The sequence below is a fragment of the Giraffa tippelskirchi genome, chromosome 1, assembly GCF_054371585.1.
Source record: "Giraffa tippelskirchi isolate mGirTip1 chromosome 1, T2T-mGirTip1v1.2.pri, whole genome shotgun sequence".
Classification (NCBI taxonomy): domain Eukaryota; kingdom Metazoa; phylum Chordata; class Mammalia; order Artiodactyla; family Giraffidae; genus Giraffa; species Giraffa tippelskirchi.
In genome coordinates, this window is record NC_137275.1 from 213,593,489 (window position 1) to 213,612,113 (window position 18,625).

Genomic DNA, 18,625 nt, shown 5'->3' on the forward strand with positions numbered 1-18,625 from the left:
TCGAAGATGTCACAGAAGCAGTAACATATAAGACTCACACAGTTTACAAATAAGAGAGGGAAAGATATGTCAGGTAGGGACAAGAATGTGGGCAAAGTTTTTATGGGTATTTCTAGTTCAAGCTCAACATGCAAGATCGGAGACATCAAGCTTTTATTTTAAAATAATTCTCTTCATTTTATAAACCAAGAGATGAAAAAGATATTTCTTAGGGGCATTTATTCAGAAAAAATTAAATCTGGAGAACTTACGTTAACTTTAAAGGTCTGTACCAAGCCATCTAAAAAGCGGACGCTACAGACGACTTCTGACCGTGTTTTCTCTTTGGGTAGTTCTGAGGTGCGTATGTTATTAATTCTTCCACCCAACGCACGTAACCGGGAGGTCATAACTATCGCTGAATAACCTGTAACAGAAGACACGCCTGTTAGCTCTAATATGCAAATTACCGTTTCCATTTGAACGTATCTCTCAGCCTATCCCTCCCTCACCTGTCTGCCTGGACCCTCACAAAACCGTCTGAAGACCTCAGATAAATGTGAGCTGCATGACAAACCATGTTCCCTTTGAGTTTTGACTTCTAAGCTGCTTTAGACAATATTTATTGCTCAACTATAACACATTCAGAGAATTATGTGGCTTGTTTGTGTCTTATTCTCTCTCTAGTCCAAATCTTCTAATTCATATTTTCCATGCCATAATTTTTTATGCTTTACTTACTACTTAATGTATTTGTGTATTCTACCCCCAAGATTTTTTTTTTTTGCACCACAGAACTAAATGTGGTACAGAAATTATTTAAAATATGAAGACATTTATTGATCAATTAGACTACATTAAGAATGTCTATTCATTAAGAGGCTATTTAAAAGAAAAGGCAACCCACAGAGATAGCTGTAATAAATAACTACACAGAATATACAAAGAGCTCCCACAAATCAAAAAGAGAAAAAACAAGTAGGTAAAAAATGGGAACATCAGTTGTCAAAGAAATGCAAAGTGAAACCTCAAAGCAACAGCACCACACACCCACCAGAATGGCTACCAGGAAATCAGACAAAACCAAGGATTGGCCACAGTGAGGAGCAACTGGAACTCTTGGGCACTGCAAGTGAGGATGGAAATTAGTGCAGCTGATCTGGAAAATTGTTTGGCAGTATCTACTAGAGCTGAACATACACATATTCTGTGAAATAATTCCACTCCTAGGCATATTTCCAAAAGAAAAGTATACACTTATCTACTAAAATACATGCATAAGACTTCATAATAGCTCCAAACTGGGAAAGACTTACCAGAATGGATAAACTGTAGTAGAGTCACACCATGCAAAGACTACACAGCAAAGAAAATAAATGAACTACTGTGATACATGATAGGATTTCTTCCAGTGTTGTGTTGAGCAAAAGCAGCCAGACTCAACAGATAACCTAGCATGATTCAATTTACCCCAAGTTCAGCTCCAGGCAAAACTAATCGACAGAAGACGGGATAGCAGTTACCTCTGGGTGCAGTGACTGAGGGGGTGGACAGGGGTCTTTTGGGGTGTGTATAGTCTATTTCTTGACTGGGTGCTAATAACACTGATGTACTCTGTGAAAATGCATCAAACATCATTATGATTGTGCCTTTTTTTTTAATGTATATTTCAACAGAGTTTACTTTTAAAAAACATGAATGAAGAGGGAATTAGAGAACAGTTTGCAATCTGAGCATGGTATATTCAGGGAACAGTAAGGAAAGTGGCTTTACCAGTGAATGCAATCATGAAGTGTTAGACTAACAAGGCTAAAGCCAGATGCAACCTAGGACACAGTCACTTCGTGCAGGCAGGAGGCACGCACGTCCAGGCCAGCTCCTTGGCTTAGGAACAGAGGTGTAAATCTGCCAAGACTCGGTGGAAAAGCAGATAAAGATGAAGGACTTAAGAGCAAGTCAACGTTCATTTAAAAATTAACTTTCTGCAGACTTTCCCTGATGAGCCAGGCCTCTGCATGTGCTATTGCTTCTGCCTGGGAGGCTCCTTCTGCTCCTCTTCTTGGTAACTCCTACTCGGGCCTCAGCGCTCGGCATGACGATCACCTCTTCAGGTAAGCCTTCTCTGGCATTCCTAATGACTCATACATTTGTTATAGGCTCTCTACACTGCTCATCATAACTTCACATCTATAAATGATGAGGAATTTAATATCTGCTTCTGCCACTAGAAGCTGAGCTTCATGAGGGCAGGAATCAGGTCTGGTCTCGTTCACTGCATCTCCCAACACCTAGCTCTGGGAGCAGTCGATAAATATCTGAATGAATCAATGAACAAAATGAAAACTGAAGCCAAGATTATAGCATGGAAAAAAAAAAAAAAGTACAACCTAATAGACAAACATGGCATGGTGGGAACAGGCAGGAGAAAAGGATGGGGGGAGGGGGGAGGCTTCGATTAGAACGCAGAGTGGACCCCCAGGTTCACTCTGAACTGGGGTTCTGTTGACCAGGGTCCTCACACTGCCACGGGCACACACATCACCTGGGGATCTTATTAAGATGCAGACAAGGATTTAAGGAGGTCTGGGCGGGGCCTGAGAACTTGCATTTCTCAGACTGCTGGGTGATGCCGAAGCTGCTGGTTCAGGGCCCACACTGTGAAAGGCAGTCACACACTCAGAAAACCACACACATATGTCAGGGCAGGGCCAGGGATCAAGATTTGGCAGTCGGAAGCAAGGAGGGAATGAGGACAAAGCTGACGAGAGGCCTGAGGAGAGTTGAGCCTCAGGAACCACAGAAGCACAGCTTAGCTGAAGGCAGCAAAGACACAGGAGAGATGAAAAGCTGTGCAGAAGATACACCCAGGACAGAAGGGTGTCCTTGGGTATTTCAGAAACTAATCCTACTTCAGAAGCTCCAGGAAAACCTCCATTCTTTTGTAGATGGGGACAGGAAATCTCAAAAATTCATCAAAAAAGATTCCTGGGACCGGCAATAGATGGGAACTTGTTGTCACTTACGAAATTCCACCCACCCCACCACCTCCACCGTGCCCTTTGCAAGGAAAATGTCATCAGAAGAAGGGATGCGTTTTGTGAGTAATATCAAAAGTTATCAAAAGACAACAAACGTGTTCCATGCCTTAACTGCCTTGAATTTCAAATGTCAAATTTATTATTTAGTGCTTGTCGAAGAATTTCAGGTGGGTTATAAAAAAATTTTTTTTTCCTTTTAAGATACAACAGAACCATTTCCAGTATGGCTCTTAGTGGGAGGTGCACATCAGAGCTACCTGGAGAGCTTTCAGAAAATATGCCATCCCTGCCCCACAGATGGTGACTCAGCATCCCGGGGTGTGGCACAGAATGACATTCCTCTCAGGAAGCCCTCAGAGGGTCAGGCCCGCCTGGACTAGAAGAGCGAGTTTTGGGGGGAACCTCAGAGTGTGTTTCAGATGGTCAGATTTAGAATACAGTCAACCCTCCGGACCCAAGGTTCCTTGGCCTCGGATCCAATGAACCACTGACTAAAAATCTTCAGGAAAACAAAAAATTCCAGAAAGTTGGGAAAAGCAAAACTTGAATTTGTCATGCATGAGATCACACCTAGTTACACAGCATTTATGTCATATTTATGACTATTAACGCATGTACACTGCATTAGGTACTGCAAGTCAGCGGTCCCAGACCTTTTTGGCACCAGGGACCAGTTTCGTGGAAGACAACTTTCCCATGGAAGGAGGGGGGATGGCTTTGGGATAATTCAGGTGCACTGTACTTATTGTACACCTTATTTCTATTATTATCACATTGTGATATATAAGGAAATAATTATACAACTCACCATAATGCGGAATCAGATGATCAGACATTAGATTCTCATAAGGAGCACACAGTCTAGATCCCTCACAAGCACAGATCACAGTAGGGCTTGAGCTCCTATGAGAATCTAACACCACTGCTGATCTAACAGGAGGTGGAGCTCAGGGGGTAATGAGAGCGGTGGGGAGAGGCTGTCAATACGGATGAAGCTTCGCTTGCTGACATCTCCCTTTGTGCTGGGCAGCCCTGTCTCTAACAGGCCACAGACCAGTACCAACCCATGGCCTGGGACTTGGGGACCCCTGTTATAAGTAATCGAGAGGTGATTTAAAGTACACTAAATCATGTCACAGGCTATATGCAAATACTATGCCACTATATATAAGGGACTTACGCATCCTCAGGTTTTCGTGCCCCAGGTCTGAAACCAATTCCCTGCGGATACCAAGGGACAGGTTCCACAAAATCTGAGCCATTCAGAGGGCACATGTGCAACACTCGGGGAGGTGCTCAGAGCAGCTAAAACTGAGAGCAAAGCACACCACGACCCTGGGCAGGAAAAAACCAAACGTGATTTCAAACAGGAGCCTCCAAATGAAAGTCCCACGGGCTGACGTGACGACGGCAGGTCTGATCTTCACACCGCTTGCACCTGGGCAGCTGTGTCCAGTGCCAGCGTGTGTATGCCGGGGACTTACTAACTTAACCAGCGTTAGTGGTGCTCCCGGCATGATCCCTCAGCCAGCTGCTGACAAACGCAAGCAGACCAGCTGCTCAGAAGAGATCTACCTTTTCCTCCTCACATGATCTCTGTTACATAATCAGCTTGGGGCCCAACATCATCATCATAATCCGGTGAAATTTCATGAAAGTTGCAGAAACGTTTTCCCCATAATTATCCCCAAAGCAAACCTTAATAAGAGCGAGCCTGATGTTGAATAACCACATAATTGAGCCATGTGGTGTTTTCCGATTGTCTTGAAATTATATCTTAAACAATCAGGTCCGGACAATGGATGCTGACTAACAGCCCTGTTTCCTGTACCGCGGCAATTGGGGAACTCAGGGTTTCTATGGCTTCCTTTATAAGCCTCTTAATTCTAAACAAAGCGACAACCCAACCAGGAACTCACTGGCCTCTCCAACCGCAGATGATTACACCTGCAGCTGAAGAATTTTACAACATGGAAGCCCAACTGGCTCTTTGCATTAAGAAAAAAAAAAGAATGTCATGCACAATAACACTACAGGGTTTACTGTTGACTATAGTTTTTAACAAAGATTATACTTGCAAAACATTATAGAACGAGGCAACATCTCAGTACAATGAGATGGTGGGGGCTCCATACCTACCATGAGCCATGGGATCACCACGTGTTAAGTGCCTACACAATGTGACACATACCAGACACTCAATAGCAGGCATTTTAATAACAATCTGTTTTGTTCTGACTTATGATTTCAAATCTATGTTGTGAAACCTGGTTTCAGACAAAAGCTGTTGGTGGCTGGAACTTGTTTGAAGAGCCTGTTTTGATGAAATGGCTTGGAAGTTGGTTATTAGGACTTTTTAAATCCAACTCTTAAAACCTGAGGTGGCGAGGACCATCGTGTCACTGACACCATAGTAATGGCTTGGTGGCCATCACCGGACACACTGAACACCAGGAGATTGACCAGCAACTCAAGAGTGTTTGACCTGAGCAAGGTTCCTCTTTGTTCATCTAAACAGCTCTCCAAAGAGCTTGAGACGCTTGCTCCTGCCACGCCCGGGCTACTCTTGGTTGCAGAGGCGTTAAAACACGCACTAGTCTCAGGAAGAGAGGGACATCTGTTCCTGCCTTGGCGAGGCTACTCCTCATATGTAGGCAGCAGTGCCAGCCAAGTAACGGCTCCTGGAATAATAACCTTTGGAGCATTTCACCCAGCCCGCAATGCCAGTGCAACTGCCCATAAGCTACGTGCCCCGGCAGCGAGGGACCCAAACTGGCAGCTTTTGGTTCAAAAGATGATCTCTATAAGAACCACCTCCTAGAAAGGTCCATCTCAACTAAATTGGGACTTCTTCTTTCAACTCCCCATTGCCTGGAACGGTAATGCAATCAATCTGTCACTGGTATGGTGTATGTCATTTCTTTCTTGGCTTATTAAGAGACACGATCCTGGTGAAGGAACAATGCTGCCTGCCACATTAGTAAACAGAGGATGCTGCCACTACAGCCTCCTCCGAAGGTGAGCCCTGAAGGCACTCAGAATGAAACGCACAGCCTGCCCACTGCCAGGCCCTCAGTCCCTGCAGCCACCCTCATCACTGGGGACAGAAACGCCCAGGACGCTGGCCCTAGAGAGCTAAGGTGCAGATCAAAGAAATGATTTCAATGAGCCCAGACTCTTGCAGCCTCTCACACATAGAAATGAGCGAAATTTCTTCATTTGAGACATGTGGTTTTCTCTAATGAACAGTAATCTTTTGATGTCCCAACTACTTGGTCACTGCTAAAACAAAACCAAACCAAACCCTATGTATCCTGGCTCCTTCCCTTACCTCTTCAGACTCTCAGAGCTCCGAGAGGCTGCCTCTCAGGCATGAAGTCCTCAGAAAGTCTGCCACATAAAATGCATTTCTCAACTTTTAGGTTGTGCTTTTTTTTTTTTTCCAGTTGACATCCTGCATGCTATTTGGCTTGAGAAATATTATAAATCATAAGTCCCACAGCAAACCTGGGTTAAACCTCAGTCTCTGGGCATAACTGGCCCCAAACAAACAAAAGCAATGTTAAGCTTCTAATGCCATCAGATGCTGACTGTAGAGTCTGGATTCTGTACGACAAACACAAATGCACTATTTCAAATACAGATATCCTCGTGTTCCCTGTAGTTGTAGATGTGATACACCTTTCAGCTGCCCTACCAACTCAACAGGCCTGGAAGCAGGAGTCCATTGCCCCGGGCATGTGGGACACCAGAGCCCTCGTGGTCAGGGTTGGGGAACAGAGCTTCTATCACCTGCCCTGGAGCCTGAGACGGAAGTGATGCTGTGTGCTTTGTCTCCTGAGGGTCTACATGCCGATCTGCGGAACGTCTGTTCTTTTCACGAGCCAAGGAATCACGAACGGGAAGAAGGGAGAGGAGTCTTCTCCACTAAGTTAGAAAGCAACCCAACTCCATTTTGATCATTTTAAAAGGAGTGTTAAAGTTATCTCATACCCTTGTTTTTAAGAATAAGAACTGCATCCTTAACTCAAAGAGTGCAAAAGTTTCAGTTAGGAAAAAAAAGGAAGCAGTGCTGATCTGTAAACACCTAATTTCTGAGTAAACCACACAGACAACCACGGCTGGCTTCCTACAGAATTGGCCTGACATCCCCAAGCTTGACCTAGGCCAATGCCGCCCCCTAGTGGCCACCAGAGGAACACACTTCACCTCTGAGCTTGACTCGCCTCCCTCTTCCTCGAGGGAAACACGGACAGTTAGGCTCCTTTCTGGGTTACCATCCATGGCTTAGCTCATTGTAAAAGTCTCCTAGACTATACAAGGCCTTCTCTGTCACTCAAGTCTCTCCCTTTCCCTCCTGAACTCAGGGGAGCTCTCTTCCTTTTTTTTTTTTCTTTTAGACTATTTACAAGCCTCAACAGATGTCTGATAGGCAGAAGAGGGACCTCTCTAGACGGAAAAGTAACAAACATTCATACACAATCAGCCATGCTAGACGGATGACTCAAATTGTGTGCTTCTCAAATATCAGTATTTAATGTATTTAAGATAAATGTTTTGTTTAACTGCTAATACCAATACTGCTTCTTCCTTTTCACTGTAAACACAGAAGCTGGGTTGCATTACCAGTTCACCCCGTAACGGAGCTTCTAGTTCCAACCTGTTCTTAGCCTGGGCCTCAGCATTCCTTACGCTCCTCTGCAGTAAGTGGGGTATCCTAAAGAGAAAACTTACAAAATCTGGATGGGGATTTATCATTTATCAAGCACTAGATTCAGATCAAACTGCAAGAGTGTATACTTAAGTTGCTAAAAAACCAAAAAAACAGGTATTAAAAGGAGAGTCTTTAAGCAGAGACTTACATAAAACTTTAGTGTACTTAACAGTCATCTGGGGAGCTTGCTAAAACATAGATCCCTGGGTACCATACATAGAAATTCTGGTTTTGCAAGGACGTTGGAAACTGCTTTTTAAAACTTGCAATTTTTTTTTTTTTGAACTTTCAGAAAAGTTGGGCCTTCCCTGGTGGCTCAGTGGTAAAGAATCCACCTGTCAATGCAGGAGACCTGGGTTCGATCCCTGGGTGGGGAAGATCCCCTGGAGAAGGAAATGGCAATCCACTCCAGTATTCTTGCCCGGGAAATCCCATGGACAGAGGAGCCTGGTGGGTTAGAGTCCATGGGGTCACAAAAGTCAGATGACTTAGTGACTAAACAACAATAGAAAAGTTGCAAGAAAAATAGAACTCCTGTATTACCCACTGGCCTGGATTCAAACTAACATTTTGCAGGACTTCCCTGGTGGTCCAATGGTTAAGAGTTTGCCTTGCAATGCAAGGGCTGGGGGTTCAATACCTGACTGGGGAACTAAGATTCCACTATGCCATAGAGCAATTAAGACCATGCACAATCGCACAACTAGAGAGTTCATGCACCGCAATGAAAGATCCCGAGTGAAGCAACAAAGATGCCGAGTGCCCCTGATGCAGCCAAATGAGTATCTTTCAAAAACTTAATATTAGTTGGACAGAAAACAACAAAATTCTGTAAAGAAAATATCCCTCAATTAAAAAAAAAATTATATAAGCACAATTGCACTCATCTCACATGCTAGTAAAGTAATGCTCAAAATTCTCCAAGCCAGGCTTCAGCAATACGTGAACCGTGAACTACCAGATGTTCAAGCTGGTTTTAGAAAAGGTAGAGGAACCAGAGATCAAATTGCCAACATCCGCTGGATTATGGAAAAAGCAAGAGAGTTCCAGAAAAACATCTATTTCTGCTTTATTGACTATGCCAAAGCCTTTGACTGTGTGGATCACAACAAACTGTGGAAAATTCTGAAAGAGATGAGAATACCAGACCACCTGACCTGCCTCTTGAGAAATCTGTATGTAGGTCAGGGAGCAACAGTTAGAACTGGACATGGAACAACAGACTGGTCCAAATAGGAAAAGGAGTACATCAAGGCTGTATATTGTCACCCTGCTTATTTAATTTATATGCAGAGTACATCATGAGAAACACTGAGCTGGAGGAAGCACAAGCTGGAATCAAGATTGCCGGGAGAAATATCAGGAACCTCAGATATGCAGATGGCACCACCCTTATGGCAGAAAGTGAAGAAGAACTAAAGAGCCTCTTGATGAAAGTGAAAGAGGAGAGTGAAAAAGTTGGCTTAAAGCTCAACATTCAGAAAACTTAAGATCATGGCATCTGGTCCCATCACTTCATGGCAAATAGATGGGGAAACAGTGGAAACAGTGGCTGACTTTATTTTTGGGGGCTTCAAAATCACAGCAGATGGTAACTGCAGCCATGAAATTAAGACGCTTACTCCTTGGAAGGAAAGTTATGACCAACCTAGACAGCATATTAAAAAGCAGAGACATTACTTTGTCAACAAAGGTTCGTCTAGTCAAGGCTATGGTTTTTCCAGTGGTCATGTATGGATGTGATAGTTGGACTATAAAGAGAGCTGAGTGCTGAAGAATTGATGCTTTTGAACTGTGGTGTTGGAGAAGACTCTTGAGAGTCCCTTGGACTGCAAGGAGATCCAATCAGTCCATCCTAAAGGAGATCAATCCTGGGTGTTCATTGGAAGGACTGATGTTGACGCTGAAACCCCAATACTTTGGCCACCTGATGCGAAGAGCTAACTCATTGGAAAAGACCCTGATGCTGGGAAAGATTGAGGGCAGGAGGAGAAGGGAATGACATCACCGACTCAATGGACATGGGTTTGGGTAGATTCTGGGAGTTGGTGATGGACAGGGAGGCCTGGCATGCTGTGGTTCACGGGGTGGCAAAGAGTCGGACACAACTGAGTGACTGAACTGGACTGAACGGGGGATGGCCAGCTCTCACATCTCAAAGGTGTACTATCTGCTGCCTGCTTAATAAACCCTGCCTGCTTGAATTATAAAAGCAACATTTTACCAGGTACTCTTTCACACTCTCCCCTGCACATACACATACCCCTCATTCTCCTTATTAATACTGAATGCTTAGAAGCTATAGATATCATGCCTCTTTACCTCTATAGTTTGGGTGTTAGTTCTAGAAGGTCTTGTAGGTCTTCACAGAACTGTTCAACTTCAGCTTCTTTGGCGTTACTGGTCGGGGCATAGACTTGAATTACCGTGATATTGAATGGTTTGCCTTGGAAACGAACAGAGATCATTCTGTCATTTTTGAGATTGCATCCAAGTACTGCAGTTCGGACTCTTTTGTTGACTATGATGGCTACTCCATTTCTTCTAAGGGATTCTTGCCCACAGTAGTAGATATAATGGTCATCTGAGTTAAATTCACCCATTCCAGTCCATCTTAGTTCACTGTTTCCTTGAATGTCGATGTTCACTCTTGTCATCTCCTGTTTGACCACTTCCAATTTGCCTTGATTCATGGACCTAACATTTCAGGTTCCTATGCAATATTGCTCTTTACAGCATTGGATCTTGCTTCTATCACCAGTCCCATTCACAACTGGTGTTGTTTTTGCTTTGGCTCCAGCCCTCCAGCTCCAACTCCTTCTTTCTGGAGTTATTTCTCCACTGATCTCCAGTAGCATATTGGGCACCTACTGACCTGGGGAGTTCATCTTTCAGTGTCCTGTCTTTTTGCCTTTTCATACTGTTCATGGGGTTCTCAGGGTAAGAATACTGAAGTGGTTTGCCATTCCCTTCTCCAGTGGACCACATTCTGTCAGACCTCTCCACCATGACCCGTCCATCTTGAGTGGCCCCATACAGCATAGTTTAGTAGGTATCTTCCAAGAACAAGGGTACTTCATAACCACCGTAATCATACTAAGGAAACTTAACATCAATAAAGTATTTATAGTCCATACTAAAATTTTGCAAATGGTTCTGGTGATACCCCTTTCTTTCTTTCCTCCTTATCCAGGGAAGCTCCTAACCAGGACTTTGTCTTTCTTTAGCTATCAGGCAGAAGTTGCTTTTGTAATAAGTGTCCCAAGGGGACACTGATGCAGGGGGCCTGAGCACCAAGGCCATGCAAAACTCTCAACCAGGTATCACCTTTCAGTTCTGACCGACTGCGCCTACTACAGTCAGGGGCTTGGTCAGGTCAGCACTCCCTCTGTGTCCATTTTCCCGTCTGTATTGCCAGTCGCTTCCCAGAACCGGAAGGGGTTTCTATAGCTCAGCTGCCCCTCACTCAGTCTGGGGAGGCCCTTCCTAAGGCAGAGCTGAAGAACTGACTTCCCAGCCTTCATGCTGGCGCTGGAATCAGTGCTGTGCTCAGAACAGAGGAGGAGAGCAACATGACGATAAACTCAGTTCAGGAGGGATTCGGTCATGTGATACTCTGTCTTCTTGACTGATTCAAATTAGTTCACATCTTTCACAGACAGCGATTCTCAGCAATCCATAATATCCGAGTTATATATACATACATAACAGACCATAGTGCCTTGTGTTATTCACTCTCTCAGAAGTGGGGGACACTCAACTATCACTGTCATATAATGGTACTACATGTATCTCTGTTCTTAAGACAGTGGTAGTTGACTGTCATGGTATGATTCGTTAGGCTTCACAAATGTTAATCAACTCGCTCCAACTAATTAAAAACCAGTGATTTTAGTTCATTTGAGACATGTACGTATCTTAGAAATAACTTGCACTTTATTTTAAATTATGTACAGCTGATAACCATGTTACCATACAACTGGTACAATGCAGTTTAATATTCTCATGACTATAATTTTCATAGATTTATCAACACTACCTTCTGCCATTTTCCCCCCACTTACTTGGTTTTAATTTCCAAAGTACAACACTGCATAATAACAGAAAGAGAAATATACTGACTTATTTTAAAAAATAGCTTAGAATGTAAACATAATTACTACCAAAAACTTACTAAATTACAAAAATCTATTCACTGAGAGAGGCATTTTCATGATGCTAATTCAATGATAAGGCCAATAAACTATTTGGTCCTGGGCCTACATACCACAAAAATTTTAAATAACATCTTTAAAGCTTTAAGCCTGCTAATGAATGCAATAATCACAGCTGACAACAGAAGTATTGGTGCACAAGACTTATTTTTAATTTGGGTATGCATATATAAAAGTACTTAATAAATTTTATTTAGAAAAATGCTTCCATGAATGCATTTATGAATTTTTAACTCTGACTTCACATTATTCACCATATGGGAGAAAATGCTCACACAAGTTGCCTTAATACCACAGCTCAATACCCACATTATCTTGCAATTATTAGTCCTTTTCTAATTTTATTTTTTCATGTTTTAATTGGAGTGCAGTTGATTTACAATGCTGTGTTCGTTTCAGGTATACAGCACAGTGATTCAATTACACACATACATATATTCTTTCTCAGGTTCTTTTCTTGTATAGGTTATTACAAAATATTGAGTACAGTTCCCTGTGCTATACAGGAGGTCTTTGTAGGTTTTCTACTTTTTTATACAGTGTATGTTAATCCCAACCTCCTAATTTATATCTCCCCATCTCTGCAATTACTAATCCCAATACTCCAGAAGTACCATCTTGGGGTCAACTGCTTTACTCCATAGGATCTGTAACTTGTTCAGGGAGTGGAGCTCCAACCAGGAGCCCCTGGGAAGCAGGGTGGGGGTCATATGTAGGATCAGTGGTATTCCAGTGGAGACCTGGAATTAGCACCCTTGTTCTCCTACAACTTCAAAATGTCAAATAGTTTTCTTATTATGGAGTCCGGTTTATTTATAGGCCCGACACCATGACACTCACAAAACTAACCAAATAAAAGTTATACTTGATACCGGGAGGATAACAAGAAGTAGTTTTAAGCTGCCTGAAGGGCAAGACAAAGAATGCTGTGGGAGCTGCAGGCAGTTTCAGGGACAGAGGTAATGTTGCTATAAAGAGAAACCAACCTCTGACGTCCCGCGAGCCAGGAGTCCAGGGCTGTGATGAGAAGCCAGCTAGCACCTGAAACCCACAGCTCGCTCCTTGGTGACCGGAAAACACGTTCAACCTGTGAGGACATTTGGTGAGCCCATCACCGTCTTTTTCTCCTCTTTTTTGAAGTACCACCGAGGAAAAAACACAAATCTCGAGTGCACATGTTCCGCCGTCAAGGAGGCTGGGGCACATCTCCTCCTGCTCCTTCCAAGCATGACTGCCCCACCCACCACCACACCCCAGGGAACACTCTCCCAAATTTTAACATCATTTTCACAGATTTTTTTAAAATGAGAGTTTCTGAAGTTTTAAAACAATGTTTAGGGAAAGGTTATCATGGTGTGGTACTAAACCACACATTTGGCGGGATCCAAACATGCTAGAACCATTTCTCTATGCACGTGGAGGCTTTGAGAGTGATGTGGGCTGCAGAGAAACTAGATGGCTGTGTCCTGGTCCCCACCCCCAGCATGTCTGAACAGCGACTGGTCAACGTCCTTCATGATGTGCCACCGCAGCGAACCCAGAAACTTCAGAGGCCAGCAAGCCCACCTTCTGGTGGGAAAAAAAAAGATACCTGCCAGCCGTGGAGGGACTGAAGCAAACCACACTGGGGGAGATGACCCGGGGGACCTGCTACCAGACAAGCTGTCAACAGCCTCCAAGCCAAACCCCTGCGTGGGACCGGATTGGAGTTTCCCAGACCAATCCATCTTGTTTATGATTGCTTCCAGCCTTTGTTATTATTTTGGCAGGAGTTCTGGACCTTTTACTTACTCAGTATTCACTAACTGGGCACCTGCTCGGTGCCAGGCCAAGGGAGTGGGTTGGGTGAAGGCAGAGATGCCTGAAGTTTCACGTTCTAAGAAGCATGAAAGCTCAGGGTGCTAGAGGAATAGCAGGGAGGCTCCCGATCAGAGCCAGGGAAGCTGGGGTAGGTGGCAGGACCGGTTCACAGAGGCTCCGAGGCGAAGTCTGCAGGATAAAGGGGAATTGGCCAGGTGGAAGCAGTGGCAATTTGGAAACTGCACACCATGTGTGCAAAGGCCAGGAGGGGAGGAACCTCACAAAAACAGATTTATTAGTAGGAGTGTCTGAGGAATGACTGAAATCCTAGAGAAATCTGAGGGTGGAGAGTAGGTTCTTCAAAAATCCAGGATGTCACACAGAAGAGGGATTAGGACACAATTAGAGGTTGGGAGAAGGTCAGCATCAGTGGAATCAGGCAGAGATGTGGACTGGAAACACTGTTTAGCCACTTACCAGCTATGTGAACACAAAGAGATCACCCTGCCCGAGATTCAGATTTCTTATCTGCAGAAAGGGGGAATTTCTGTTTTCCTAGGTTGTTTTAAGCACTGAAGGTATATGGATGCAAACTAACTGCCACTAGCAGGGTCTGATGAATGGTACTTATTACTACTTGTTTCAGACCCCAAGGGTTCAATAGTTAGAAGATGAAAACAAACAAACAAAAAAAATGGAAGAGCTTTTGAACACTCAGGGCTGCACAAATATGGCAGGGACGGCCTTGGAAGAGAGTGAGCTCCCCAACGCTAGAGGTGACCAAGCAGAGAAGGTGGATTAGGCCCTTGGTAAGCTGCAGGGGGAGGCCAGCACTGGAAGGGGTAGGAGAGGGGAACTTCCTCCAGCTTCCAGGACCAATATTCTATGACTTCCATTTCAACAGTACCAAAACCCACTCAAAGTAGCACTGGTCAAAGCTGGATTTCTCATGGGAAATAATTCTAAATGGATACCTCAATCTTGAGGGGGGGGACTAAAATGGCCCATCAAACTATGCAACAGAGCACAAAATAGTATGAACAACCAAAAAGCAGTATGTAAAGCTAAAAATATAGATGATGAAATCGATCTCATACTGAGCAGTTAAAATTAAGCTATCCATCTCTCTTCATTCTCCCTCTGAATAGTTCCACTGGGCCCCAAACAGGCTGGAAAACAGGATGGAATAAATTTACTCTACAGGGACATGAATCAAGTTGCATAAACTTTACAAAAATACTGTGCTAATATTTGCCCTTGGGGCACAGACACGCCCATTTGGGTGTCAGTCCACGATATTTCTATCTTAGGCTCCAGCCCCCACCCTTTTACAGCCAGAAGCAGCAGAAGCCTTCAGAAAAGAAAACAGCTAAAGTCACTTTGAAAGGTTTGAGATGTGCTAATCGTGGTGCATCCCAGCCAAGAAGCTGGAATCTCACAACTGGACCATCCCGCCAGCTCTGTTCTTGCCAAGGAGCCTGAGGCCAGCAGCAGCCTGCCCAGAGAAACGCAGTCCTTGCCACCAGCAGCCCGCGCCATAATTTTATCTCAAGGAAACACAGAAGAAATATCCTCCAACTCCCCTCTTGCCACCAAAGTGTTAGTTGCTCAGTCATGTCCGACTCTTGGCGACCCCATGGACCACAGCCCGTCAGGCTCCTCTGTCCGTAGAATTCTCCAGGCAAAAACACTGGAATGGGTTGCCGTTTCCTTCTCCAGGGGATCTTCCTGACACAGGGATTGAACCCAAGTCTCCTGCATTGCAGGCAGATTCTTAACCAAAGCACCTCCTATTTGACACTTATCAGCCAAGTGACCTGGAAAGTTACTGCTTCATTTCTTTTCAACTCGGTTTTCCAATTTCAAGCCTTCTAAGGCCCCTCTCAGCTTTAAAATCCTCTGCCTGTAAGGTTTTCATCGGAGGAGCCATCTCAGGTTATATGAGCTACAGTAACTCTGCTGGCTGCCAGCAGGTCTAGAAACAAAGATAAAAATCTATCTTCATATAGCCTATTTCGATTTTCAGGGTTTTGACTTGGTGAGATGAGGGGGCCAGAAAACTAATTTTAAAAAACCAACAAAAGAAACTCTTAAAAAAAAAAAAAAGGCTTATAAAGGCGTGCCAAAATGCTCATCAGAATAGTATTTAGAAATAATGAAATGAAAATAATACATCTTGTTGCTGCATTTATGTATTTGTACTGAGACCTTCCACATGCTGGGAGCTGGGAATACAGACATATGATCCATTCTTTGATTTCCAGGAGTCCTCAAGCCACTTGACCAGGGACACCACTGTCTGGGCTCCCCCCACCCCTCCCCGGCCCCCACCCTGGGTGGCCAGGGCCAACTGGAGGTTTGAAGGAATGCACCAGACTGGAGTTCCAATCTCTGTTCTGCCACGCCCAGGCTGATGGAACCTTGGACGAATTCACTGTCAAAAGTGTTTCCGCATCTCTAAGTAATGCTGAGGAGCAGCGATCTCGCATCTAACCCTGTGCAGACAGTTAGCCCCAGCTACTCTGAGGACTGAGCCTTTACCACGGCTCTCTCTGCACCTCTCCTCCTTAGCCCCCGGGCCGTTCCCACTGCCAGGCTTCCTACCATGAGGAGCAACCAAGGGCCCTACAGGGCTTTGGGGTTTTCCAAATACATGCATGCCCATTCCTCCTGACTCCTCTATCTGATGGGGCCCAGCTGTCCACATTTTACAGACAGTAGAGGAGACACTGGGAGAACTCCATCTAAGTCGCACAGTCAGCCACCAAACAGCATGAGGGCCCCAGGTCAGTGCAGGGCACCGCATACCTCCCCTCTGAGTTCCCTGGCCTGTGCGCTCAGAGGAAGGTGAATGACAGGTGCTTTGCTGCAGGGAAAAGGCCCCACCTCATCATGACTGTTTCGGCAACTGACCGACTACAGGTATGTTCTCACCCTTTGAGATCTTCTTCATCGACACTCCCCCAGCTCGCATGTTGGTAAACTTCCTCTTAGGGAGGAAATGATCCAGAAAAACCCCTTTTCCCTCTCATTAATTCTGCAACATCAGAAACCTGAGTAATGCCTGGGTATTTATTACCATCGTCCCTCTGTTCTAAAGTGACAACAGGTGTTTCAGAAGAGTTCTTTTAAAGGGACAGTACATCCAAAGTACCCTCTGATTGTGAGGATCGTGATTGTAGAGAAGTTAAAAGTGTGGAACAGGAATCTTTCAGAATTGTGGAGATGCAGCAAGGGACTTCGTCTCACTTTTATAAAAAGGCGTGGGCTGGAGCGAGTGCCCAGAACGTCTAAAGGCCCTTCCAGCTCCACAGGCAGCCACCCTGAGCTAATTATTAACAGCGGGAGAGCAGGGTGGGCCACCTCATTTCTTGAGGCCGGGCCCTGGGTTGGGCCTGGGCCTCTCCTATCCCGTGACTAACAGCTCTCCTTCCAGGGAGATCCTGAGACTGTCTGGCCAGTCCCTTTACACGGCACCTGCCTCCAAGGATCTCAGAACTGGAAAGACTCAGGCCTGGATACACTGCAGCCCCCAGGAGCGTGGGTTTCTCAGTGAACTTGAGCTCAACCAGATCCCTGCCAACTCACCTTTGGGGCACACATGCTGGCTCCAAGCCATGGATCTCATGAGGACAGCCACCAGGTGTGGGGCTCCACTCCTGCAGAGTGGAGCTTGAGTGTGTCATGGGCCTGGGTCTCCAGGAGGATCCAGGACAGCCTCACAGCACCCAAACCTTGAAGTTTTTTCATCTGGCTACTTGCTGGAGGTACTTGGGCAGCACAGAACCTACCTACCCTCCACGCCTGTGAAAAAAAACAAGTTGACTCTGACCACTGGAAGGAGAGTGCAGCTCCAACACACTCATGTCAAATAACACCAACAGCGCTGTCCGTCTGGGGAGAGTTTTTTTTTAAAGTTGTACTTTCACATCTATATAACCATACAGCCTACTCTTTCCCATCATCGCATGATGAAAACATTTGTACAGGTATTTCAAACACTTCACTGGCATTTTTGTTATGGTTTTATAGTATTCCACCAAGTGGAACCATAACCATGGCTAGGTGCTCAGATGACTTCTAATTAGGAGGGCTCAGACAGTAAAGAATCCACCTGCAATGTGGGAGACCTGGGTTGGATCCCTGGGTTGGGAAGATCCCCTGGAGCAGGGCATGGCAACCCACTCCAGTATTCTTGCCTGCAGAATCCCCGCGGACAGAGGAGCCTGGCGGGCTACAGTCCATGGGGTCGCAACGAGTCAAACACAACAGCGACCAAACACAGCACGACACAGCAGACTTCCAAAGGAAACCACAGTAAACCAGGTAGGGAAGAAGGAGCAGGTGACCAAACATCAAGAATTGGGGCCCAGGGGAGCCCTGCTTTAGGGGGAAAAAAAAATCCAACCAGCAAAGACGCATGGCCACAAGGTAACAGGAAAGGACTAGGCCACCATCTGACCAAAAAACAGAAAAGGCAAAAAACAGATGAGCAGGTCATTAATGCCAATTGGAGCAAAAGCACCAGATGTTCTGTTGTTCACCAGGTAGAATGGAATTTAAAGGGGATAGGAAGGCATCTCCTGACCACCTCCCATGACCTACCAGAGACTACACCTGTCATCTCATCCAGCTCCCATATCAGAAGCGGTTCCCAGGTTAAAGACATCAAGGACCATGCCTGAGGTCACCTGGCATAGAGCGGAACCCAGACCCAGTGGCTCCTGATGAAGTCACACTCCCCCCAGACATCACACCACCTGCTCTGGTGGGTGGGTGGGTGGGTGTGTGTTTAAACAGAACATGTGCCATGTCCACCATTTTTAAATGCACAATTCAGACATTAATTACATTCACAACATTGTGCAACCAACTTCATG

At 45.0% G+C, this 18,625-nt stretch overlaps 1 protein-coding gene across 7 annotated transcripts in view; it reads right to left on the reverse strand.

The window, feature by feature from the left end:
* The window catches only part of PTPN3 (protein tyrosine phosphatase non-receptor type 3), a 115,398-nt gene that overhangs the window by 78,249 nt on the left and 18,524 nt on the right, over window positions 1–18,625 (reverse strand). For 6 of the 7 annotated variants that reach the window (XM_081526146.1, XM_081526137.1, XM_081526160.1 and 3 more), the window contains one exon: window positions 252–406. In XM_081526146.1, the coding sequence (XP_081382272.1) occupies window positions 252–389 (138 nt within the window). In that variant the 5' untranslated portion in view covers window positions 390–406. Of the gene's footprint in view, window positions 1–251; window positions 407–10,053; window positions 10,178–18,625 lie in introns of all 7 variants that reach the window. The other variant, XM_081526171.1, reaches the window with a different exon arrangement.